This window comes from Propithecus coquereli, unplaced genomic scaffold (genome assembly GCF_000956105.1).
Source record: "Propithecus coquereli isolate 6110/MARCELLA unplaced genomic scaffold, Pcoq_1.0 Scaffold199, whole genome shotgun sequence".
NCBI classification, from domain to species: Eukaryota; Metazoa; Chordata; class Mammalia; order Primates; family Indriidae; genus Propithecus; species Propithecus coquereli.
Window position 1 is genome coordinate 2,283,548 of NW_012144855.1, and position 10,981 is coordinate 2,294,528.

At 37.9% G+C, this 10,981-nt stretch overlaps 1 protein-coding gene across 7 annotated transcripts in view; it reads left to right on the forward strand.

Moving 5' to 3' along the window:
- The first annotated feature begins 565 nt into the window (after positions 1 to 565).
- CROT (carnitine O-octanoyltransferase) overlaps positions 566 to 10,981 on the forward strand; it is a 40,976-nt gene continuing 30,560 nt past the window's right edge. The window contains exons 1-7 of one of the 7 annotated variants that reach the window (XM_012643517.1): positions 651 to 753; positions 838 to 944; positions 1,187 to 1,276; positions 3,854 to 3,990; positions 7,582 to 7,706; positions 9,648 to 9,829; positions 10,003 to 10,127. In XM_012643517.1, the coding sequence (XP_012498971.1) occupies positions 3,876 to 3,990; positions 7,582 to 7,706; positions 9,648 to 9,829; positions 10,003 to 10,127 (547 nt within the window). In that variant the 5' untranslated portion in view covers positions 651 to 753; positions 838 to 944; positions 1,187 to 1,276; positions 3,854 to 3,875. Of the gene's footprint in view, positions 578 to 650; positions 979 to 1,186; positions 1,277 to 1,841; positions 2,037 to 3,853; positions 3,991 to 7,581; positions 7,707 to 9,647; positions 9,830 to 10,002; positions 10,128 to 10,981 lie in introns of those variants that run through there. The other 6 variants (XM_012643516.1, XM_012643515.1, XM_012643520.1 and 3 more) reach the window with 6 other exon arrangements.

Sequence of the window (10,981 nt, forward strand, 5' to 3'; positions counted from 1 at the left end):
TATAAGTTCTTGCTTGGGGGCTGCAAACAGCGTAACATCGGGAAGGGGGAGGGCCGGGTGGTAAGCCAGAGCTGGAGCGAGAACAGTAAGGGAAACAGGGCGCCTAGTCATGCAGAAGTTGGGTGAAAATGGGGCTGAGCCATCTGTTCCTGCATCCATCCCAGAGGGTTGGGTACCTTCGTGGGCGGGGCCTCCTTCGTGTCCCGGGTCTGGGCGCCCAGCTCCCCCAGCGCCAGGCAAGAAGCTGCGGCCCCGCAGAGTTCAGACCGCTCACCGGGTACAGAGCAAGCCTTTTCCAGGCCCGTAGCCCAGAATCCAGCCCCGGGCCGAGACCGTCCACGGGAGGCGGGGCCAGATCCCACCGTAGCGCAGGCCGGGCCTGTACTGGGATGTGACAGTGCCCGGCCTCAAGCACGGGGCGGGACCCTCGCGGCTTCCTGTCCAATCCCGTTCCCCGGAGAGCGCGGGGCGGGACCCTCGCGCTTTTCCGTCCAATTCCCGCTCCCTTGCGGCCCAGGGGGAGCCGGCAGGCGCGGCGGTAGGCTGCGGCGGCGGCGGAGGAGGCGAGGCCCGGGCGGTGAGGACGGACTGGGCCGCTGAAATAGCACTCCCTCCCCTCCCCTAACCCTCCAACTCGGGGCGGGGGAAAGTTAAGTTGTGTAGAACAGAGTTAAATCTTGTAGAACCACATAGGTGTCCGGATTTGACGGGCGTGTGGTGTCTTTAAGCGTCTCGCCTGTGGGGCTCTGAGAGGTATCCCTGAGGTTGGGCCGCTAGGCTGGTCCGTCGTGGTGCTTGGTTGGGTTTCTCTCACTTGGTGGCTTCTTGTGTGTGCAGAGCTGCCCTTGGTTTGGTGGGAGGAGTCTCCGAACTCTCATTCCCTTCTACTTTGATCCCTCGTCGATCTGCGACGGGTTCCGGCACAGATACTCGGGCACAGAAAGGTACTTTGTATCTCGTGGACCTGTCTAATGGAAGGTGCGGTTGTCTGAAACCTGAGTAGTTAATCCTATAATTTAATCCTGCTCTCTAGTAGATGGACTTTTTTTGCGTGTGTTTGCAGTGATTCACAAAAGCTTAAGTATGGGGCCTCCCAGCTCCTAGATTGTCTGCCTTGCGCTTTCTTTCACCAGGTTTTGTTAATTTTTTTCTGAAATGTTTAAGCTTGTCTCTTCCCTTCCCACAGTCACCAGTCTAGTTCAGTTCCCTGTGGTCTCAAAACAAAATTGTTGCAACAGGCTCCTGACAGTCTTGAGTTCATCTTCTTGGTGTACTGGTATGTGACAGTCTATTCCTTCACTTACTGTTCCTGGTTCTTTTCCACTTTCTGTGAGTTCACATTGTATTGCCCCAGGAATTCCACTCTAATTAAGTCCAGCATTACCATTTTCTTAATGTTATTGAAATTCCATTGTTTGATCTTTGTAGTTGAGAATTCAAGACAACTCTTCAAGAGAGAATCTGATAATTCATATTTTAAAGGTGTACCTACTGTTGGTGAGTTAAGCACTCTAGTGGGTATGAAATTAGTACTCCCAGTTTTCTAGAATCTATTAAGTGGCAGGGAGCTACACAGAGAATAGCTTATCTTCTGTGTGTGTATTAGTCTTCTGTTGCTTCCCTAACAAATTACTACAAACAACACAAATTTATTATCTCACAGCCTCTGTTGATCTGAAATCCGGGTGGGTTTAGTTGAATACTCTGCTTAGAATTTCACAGTGCTGAAATTAAGATTTCTGTAGGTCTGGGTTGTTTTCTGGAGGCTCTGAGTGAGAATCCACTTCCAGGCTCATTCAGGTTATTGGTAGAGTTCAGTTCCCAAACATGTGTAGGAAGGACTGTGTGTCAGCTGGGGCCATTCTCAGTTCTTTAAGGCCACCTGCATCTTCAAAGCCAGCAACAGCACCAGGAGTCTTTCTCATGCTTTAAAACGGACTTGTCTTCTGCCACCAACCAGAGAAAGCTAAAGCTCTCTAGTCCTAAGGACTCAAGTTGTTAGATTAGATCCACCTGGACAATATCCCTATTTTAAGGTCAGTTCTGTAGTAAATAACAATCATAATCACAGGAGTAATGATCTCATCATATTCACAGGTGCCAGGGATTAATTAGTACATGGGTAGTATTTCGGGGGCGGGGGGGGGTGGGAGGGAGGCCATTCATAGAAATTCTGCCTGCCAGAATGTGATTGTTTCAGGCTGTATTATTTTATATTTGTGCTTTTGCAGCATTTAAAAAAATTCTGACTTTTATCTAATTACGTGACTAAGATGAAGAAAATCACTTAGTTACCTAGGGGCACATGGCTAGTATCTGTACTTGAACCAAGATCTACATTTCCGTTAGATCCAAAGCCATGTTTATTGATGGTCAAAATTGAGAACAGCCAAAGTCATCAGATAGAAGCAGAGAAATAATGAGATCATTGTTATTCCTCATTTTTGGACTGTTTATTTTAGTGCATAGACTAAGCTCTTCTCCCTAACAAAGCCCAAAATGCAATGGCATGAATAAAAGGTTTTTTTTTAATACAGTTAGAGGTAGGAGACCAGGACTAGTAGGGAGATTCTGACAACCTCAATACATGGCTTCCATAAGTGGATCCAGGTGCTATTCCAGTTGGCAGTACATAGCAGACAGTGAAAAGGTAGGAAAGTGCAGGAAGAACACATGTAGTCCTTTTCAGGAATATGACCTGGAAGTGACATATACATTACAGGGCCACACGGAGCTCCAAGGAAGGATAGGAAAGATATAGATGGGTGGCTGTATACTCTGCTAACATTCGAGATCCTATTAAGAAAGCGGGGGAGAGGGAGGTATTGGCTGAAAATGGTTTCTCCCATGCCCTCATTTTTGATAGTATTTAATTTTGTAACCTCTTGTTTTTTTTATTTAAAATTTTGTTTTGATGTAATAATTTTGTAACCTTCTATGAGTAGAATATTTTGTTTAGCTTTGCTGTTTTAAAAAGTAGTATTTGAAAGAACAGGAATTTCTAATTCAGTATTAATGTTCCTTGATTTCTCAGTTGCTATTTTAATATATAATTTATAATGGCTTCTTTGAGAAATCTCATTTTTCATTTAGCACTTGTATACCTTATTCACATTTTGAATTAATTTAATTTTCTTTGATGAAAATTAATGCATATGTGGAAAATGTTCAGGATTGCTTTGGGATACTTAAAATCCTTCTGTGTAGGCCTTGCATCATCTGTACAATTAGGTTTCAGCAGCTTCTCATATGATTTATGTATTCTATAGCTCTATAGTTGGATAACACTTCTGTACCTCTTCGTACTTTGCTCTTCAATTTTCTCTCTCTAAGCCCATAATCCTTTTATATACATCCATTCTCACCTACCCATCAAGACTTCCTGCAGGTTGCCTCACCCTCTATCATGTTGCATTTGTATAGGGCAGAGATTGTAGTCTTAACAGATCTGGATTTGAGCCTTGGGTTTGACCTTAGGCAAGTTACTAAAACTCCCTGAGTTTCAGTCTATTCATAAGTAAAATGGCAAAGAATGGCATTTTCAGAGGTAACTTGAAGGTTAGCGTGGTAATATGTTTTCTGTAACACATACTGCAGCACCTGGTAAATGGTAGGTGTTCAGTAAATTGTCCTACTTATCACTCTTGGAATTCTAGCACTTTGAGTCTACATTCTCTCTGTCTCTTTTTTTAAGTTGGTTTTCTCTATCTGACAAGTTTATAAGTTCTATAAGAACTAGAACCAAATCCTGGATATACTGTGGTCCCTAAATATTGGTTTATTGAACTGGATCTAGCCTATATCAGAATATTTATGAGATTGAAGTTGTGAGGGCTGTCTCTCTTTTATTTAGTTTTCCCTGTTGTGATTGTATCATGGAAAACCAATTGGCTAAATCAACTGAAGAACGAACATTTCAGTACCAGGATACTCTTCCATCACTGCCTGTGCCTTCACTTGAAGAATCATTAAAAAAATACCTCGAATCAGGTATGTTCATAGTCTTTTAGTATATGTTAATATTATTAGCTATTAGAAAGCTATTGCACTATTAGAAGTTGATGAGGGTCTAATTGCTTCTTTCTCTAAGCTCATAATTAAAGGTGACCCTTAACAACCCAGGGATTAGAGGTACTGACCTCCACATAGTCAAAAATCTGTGTATGAGTTTTGACTCCCCGAAAACTGGACTACTAATAGCCTGCTATTGACTGGAAGCTTTACTGATAACATAAATAGTTGATTAACACATATTTTGTATGTTATATTTATTATATACTGTATTCTTACAATTAAATAAGTTAGAGAAAAGAAAATGTTATTAAGAGAATCATAAAGAAGAGAATATATTTGGTATTCATTAAGCGCAAGTGGAACATCATAAAATTCTTCATCCTCATCGTCTTCACGTTGAGTAGAGGGAGGAGGCAGAAGAGGGATTGGTCTTACTGTCTCTGGGGTGGAAGAGGTGAGAGAGAGACAGGGAGACAGGAACACACTAACATTCTTATATTACTATTTATTGGGTCTTTTAGTTGTAGATATTATAAATTCCTAAAAAGATGTAGATGTAGCTCTCTTACAGCCCCTAACCCTCTCTGCCCCCAACATAAATAAATTCTAGCATACCCACATTTTCCCTCTCATTGTCTCAATATAGTTGTACAAAATCACCATTTGGGATTAAATCAGTAGGCACCTAATTTAATTCAGAATTTCACCTGATTTTAATTGTTATTTACCTGACTTAATTAACCTGACCATTCAGGCTTTATAATTATGCAATTATTCACAAGTGAACCATGCATTGTACTTTGATTACCCTTTTGCTGCATTTTTTCCCTCATTTTTCATTTGCTTTGTTTTCATAAATAGTTCATTCTCAAAAACTTCAATACACTGAAAACCCCCGAATACATTTAAATATGTAAGACATTCTGTCCATTTCTTTTCTTCTTGGAGACATCCTGGAACTCTGTGCTCCTCCTCTAATCAGCTAATTAGCTTTTCTGGAGCTTACTGCACAGCTGTTATCCTGGGGCTTTCATTTGCCATCATTCTGGCAGTTCTCTCCACCGCTTGCTCTCTTTTGAAGTCTCTGCTCCCTGAAATTGGTGTCTTCCTCTTTCTTGGTTTACTCCCTTATTTTGATACATCTTCAATAGCTACCTGAGAAAGGATGTTTGAGAGAAAAAGAAATGTAAGACCTAAAAATATATTTACTGAATTGTTTAGCTAAGTGTAGAATTCTGGGATGGAAATGATTTTTCTAAAGAGTTTTGAAGGCGTTTATTACTCCTGAGAAGTCTGATGTCACTATGATTTTTGATGCTTTATATGTGATCTGTTTTTTACTTTAACCCTTTTTCTTTATTGCTAGCATTCTGAATTTCTCAGTGATGTCCCTTGGTGTGTAGTTTTTTTCATTCATTTCTCTGAGCATTCAGTGGGTTCTTTTATTTTTTTAAAGTTGTGCTCTTCAGTTGTAGGGAATTTAAAAAATAATGTTTCTTTGATAGTTTTTTCCTCCCTTTTTTGCTCTCTCCTTTTGGGGCTGAGTCCTTTTGGTCTAAGCTTTTAATTAAAACATTTTCTTCCCTTTCATTATTAGTGCCTTTCCTTTTTGGTCTATTTACTCTTTGATATCACCAATCTGTTTGTTTGTTCTCTGACTCTCATGTGAAAGGCTATCCTCAAATCCCTGGCAATCCTTAGTTATTCTTGTTTAACACATTGTGTGTCACACTAGAAAAAAATTTTTTTCTTGGGGCCACAGTGTTCTATTACAAAAGTAGAATAAACACTTTGAAAATGATCCTTTCTAATTTAATGAAAAAAAAATTTTTTATTGTTTTCTGTGAGTTATATGCAACTTGAAAAATACTTCGTGTGGCTCCCAAGGTAGAGATATGTGAGTTACATATGCTTCACAAGGTCCCAGGCTCAAAACTGATGTGAGTTAAATACAACTCACATGGCAGTTAATGTGTTAGTGAGACTCTAAAAAACTGACTAGGAAGTGTGTGTTCATGGGTAGGACCTGGGAACTAGTGGGCCTTATTGTTGGGTAATAGGGCAGAGACCTAGCGATTCCATTAGGGCATACCCAAATACCAGTGCCCCTTTCTCTTGAACTGAGCAGGTTCCCCAAATAGGAATCCTCTTAAGTCTTGACTAGAGGGGCATAAGTCAGTGTTTTGGGAGCTGAGCGGGGGTAGGGGGCTGGAGGGCTCCTTATTTAGGGTGTATGCTTTTATTGTAATCCCCGTTTTTTCAGTATGATCTGGAATCCATGTGTTCTGCCTTGTCTGGGTCAACTTCTCCTGTGAGTAAACATGCATTTTGCTGGCAGTGGGAAGAAATTGCCTGGCTTTATAGAGTAGAGGAAATCTATAAGGGGGAGTGTGGATGAGGTGGTTGCCTAATTGCTACTTTTGAAGACTTTGGAGGAATTCCCCTGTCTTTAGAGGTACCATGTGTCTTGAATTCTTGAACCTCTCTTGGGTTCTACTGCAGGAATTGGCTTGCTACTTAATTTGCACCTAACCCTACCCCTGTCTCCCACCGCCTTCCACTCCCCAGGTTTTATATATTAACTTTCTCTATTCTACAGAGCCAGTCACCATTTTCCTCTGTTTTCTAATTTGTAAAATACTAGCTTAACTTGTCTGCTGTTCTCTTTTCTTTCATTTTCTTTGTCCTTGTGGATTTTGCTTTTTTTTATTAATTTACTGTCATTTTAGTGGGTTTAGAAGGAATGGAGATAAATCTGCGTGTTTGATTCATTTTGTTTAACTGGAAGCCCTTTGATATTTTTTTCCTTTTTCCCCTGTTTTCTCTCATGTACTTTCATCTTTTATCTGGGAATTCTAATTCCTTTTTTTTAATTCACTGATTATTCACTGTTTTTGAGTATTCACTTTACTTGTACTGTCTCTGAATATGGCTATTTAAATTTACAGATTGCCAAGATTTTGAAGAGGCACAAATCAAAGGAAGATATTAATGTCTCCTGATTTCTAATTTATTTTATAGTTTAGTTTTCAGAAAATTTCTTTTTCATAGACTAGGGACTTTGTATCCTCTCTTTTTGGAAGGAAACCATTATTGTCCATGAGGCACCCTGAACTACTCTGAGTAGTATTTATATTTGCATACATATTGTATTTACATACATAATGTTCAAGGCTCTGATTTGAACATTAATTGAAAGTTGCTTTAATTTCTCTTAATTGTAGCTAAATAGGATTTACTTTTCCACTAGACTAATAGTTAGACAATAGTCCTGCCTCCGTAATTTTAACTGTTATCTAGAATGATTTTAAAAGAATTTTTTAGGAAATTGTTATCAGATTACATAATATCCATTGTTTTATTTTTTTACAGTGTTTTTCATTGTTGCTTTTCAACCATTTTCTTGTTGTAAACTCTTGTAATTTATCCTACTGCTGTGATATTTAATACAGTACTACTGTTTTTTACCTATCCGATTCTTAAGATTTGTGTAAGTAACAATAGTGATAGAAGTGACTTAGTGGTGCTTGATGTCTAAATACCTTAATATGTATTTTTTCTTTATAGTAAAGCCATTTGCAAATGAAGAAGAATACAAGAAAACTGATGAAATAGTTCAAAAATTTCAAAATGGAATTGGAGAAAAATTGCACCAGAAATTACTTGAAAGGGCAAAAGGAAAAAGAAATTGGGTATTTGTTGTTATACTTATGATTGACAAATTCATTATTAAAGAATGAGAAGTAAAAATGTACATAGCCTTCATTTTCAAATTTTTGCTATAAAATTTTTTGTAGTCATTATTGTCTTTATCATCATTCAGAAGAATGAATGAATCACTTAACTGTGGGGAGTTTTGAGTGTTGTGCATGGGTCCCTGTCTTATCAAATGGGAACTTGTTAAAATGCAGATTTCCTGGGATCATTGATTCTGATTCAGTATGTCTGGAATGGGGCTTAGAAATCCTTCTTTTAAAATGCTGGCTAGGTTCCTGCACTGTCATAGAAAGTAACAAGCTGAAATGGAAAAACTAATAGCATTCTAATTCTTAGTTAGCATTATAGGTCTGTGAGCATGTAATGGTTTAAGTGCAAAAAATAAAATATTATAAAAAAAAATCCTTATTTTAACAACCACTCCATGTGGTTCTGATTGAGGTGATTTGTAGATCATTCTTAAGAGAAACATTTTGTCCAGATGACTATAGCCTGAGGAAAAACCCACTAAAATACATATCACATATGTGGCATAAAAATAAACCATAGAAAAGGGGCCATTAAAAAATTGGAGTGGACAATGGTTATGAATATTTTGTGTTAGATAAATTGATGGAGAAGGTGTTATAATAATTATTGAGGGTCTAAATAATTTTCCACAAAGAATCTTTGAATTCTTCAGGTCAACCACTTCTGTACTTTGCTGTCATGAACCAGAGGATGAATTTTCACAATTAAGAAGCATTGGCTTAGTCTGGAAATAATAATTGTACTATATTTTAGTTTTAGAAATAAAAAGGAAGCTGATTTTTTTCATGAGCCATTGCTATCTATTATGGAATAATAAAAATTTATACCTCCAGATTCCTTTGTTCTTAGCTTTGAGCCTTGAGTGATTTAATTAAAGTGAAGTAAAGATACAGAAATTGTTCTGCTTGTATCCTTATTGCTTATGTCTTTTTCTGAATTACTAATTATAATTTACAGCATCAATTTCTTCAAAAAACTCCAGGTAATTTGATAAGATGTGCTTACTTACACATGAAATTCAGTTGCATATTGTAAAAGAGGGGCACAGGGAAAACGGTATCTATGAAAATTCTAAATTAGTTTTAAGCCTACTGAAAAGTTTTTCTATTTCTGATTTAGTATTTCAGTTTTTGTTTGGAAAAGGAAATTGTAAATGCCTTAGTAACTGCTATTATTAGGTAAGGATTTATAGGCTATCGGTTATGCCTCAAGTACTCTGAGGAAACACCTAAGTGCTTCGTTGGGTATTTTTGGTTCTGATGCAGGTGATGTGTAGACCATGCTTACAAGTCCTATTTATGACTTTAATATGATGATCTGTCTGAAGGTGCCTTTCAGTTCTTTCCTGTTTCATGTTTTGATAGTGTAGTTAAACCAAGTATCAATAATATCTAAGATCCTACAGTTCCAAAAAATCACAGTAGCATTTTTCAATATCTATGATGGTTTAAAACAAGAGGACATACTTTTAAATTATTTATTTATTTAGAGATAGAGTCTCGCTCTGTCACCCAGGCTAGAGTGCAGTGGCATCATCATAGCTTACTGCAACCTTAAACTCCTGGGCTCAAGTGATCCTCTTGCCTCAGCCTCCCAAGTAGCTGGGACTACAGGCGTGCACCACAACACTTGGCTAATTTTCTGTTTTTAGTAGAGACAGGATCCTGCACTTGCTCAGGCTGGTCTTGAACTCCTGAGCTCAAGAAATTGTCTGGCCTCAGCCTCCCGGAGTGCTAGGATTATAGGCTTGAGCCAGTGCACCCGGCCCTATTTTTAAATGTTGAAGGATAATTAAAGAAGAAATGTAGCTTGCCTCTTTTATTGCCAGCAGTTACACATTCAAGTATAATGAAGAACTTTAAGCTGATGTTCTCAATTTCTTTTAGCTGGAAGAGTGGTGGCTGAATGTTGCTTATCTGGATGTTCGTATACCATCACAACTGAATGTCAACTTTGCGGGTCCTGCAGCTCATTTTGAACACTACTGGCCTCCAAAGGAAGGCACTCAGTTAGAAAGAGGAAGTATAATTCTTTGGCATAACTTGAACTACTGGCAGCTATTAAGAAAGTAAGGACAGTTACGTGAATTTATTATAATAACAGGTTTACCTAAAGTCTCAGGTGGCAAAATGTTGAGAAGCTTAATTTACTTATTTGGGGATGAATACCACAGTTGTGACTGTTTGGTTTTTAAATTTTATAATGACTTCTTGATCAAAATACTTTTTTTTTTTTAAATAGAGAAAAAGTGCCCGTTCATAAAGTCGGAAATACTCCTTTAGATATGAATCAATTCCGAATGCTGTTTTCTACTTGCAAGGTTCCTGGAATTACTAGAGACTCAGTTATCAGTTATTTTAGGACGGGTAAGTAAAAATGTGGGTATATTTTTTAGTAAAGGAATTGGAATTTGAGTATTCTTGCTACCCAAATTTGGGTAGTTTTCTACTATGACAGTGTATGACACACAATTTTGAAGAATATTTTTGTTTGGGCTTTGACAAATCAAAGTCTTTCTGTGAATCTTATCTTTGAGTCATTCTGATTAGTTCGTATATAATTTATGGGAATGGATTTTCTCATTTTTTATTTTATTTGTTTTTTGTTTGCTTTTTGAGACAGAGAATTTGTATTGCCGGGCTAGAGTACAGTGGCGTCATCAGACATAAGCCACTGCTCCTGGATAGGAATAGATTTTCTAAACTATGTTTTACGTGGTTCAACACAAACCTGATGCTTATATTGTATCATTTGAGAAATTAAAATTTAGTTGGAAGAAAAAAATTATGAATCAGCATTAAGGAAATCCTTGAGCATGTGATCGGAGTGTTTCTCTTTCTACTCTCATTCCTTATTATCCAAATTATCTTTTTGTTCACTTATATGTGCTCATCATGCCCCATTTCCCTTTGTGAGTATGCTTTTTTTTCCCTTCTTATATAGGGTGAAAGCCTGGAGTCACTCTTCTTGGGGGCACATCCCTTCAAATTAACACATCAAATTTATGTTTTTACTGACAGTTTAATGGCAATTTCTGCTTGGTGTCCTAGCATATTTTGAAATGGAAAATTCTGTGGTAACTGCTGGGTTCCAGTTACTTCGGGAATTTTTACTTTTTATGAATTTATTGACAGTTCATAATTACTGCAGCATATAATTATATGAATGATTGTTTTTCTTATATAAAATTTTCTGTAATGTAAAAATTTTGGCTGTGTGT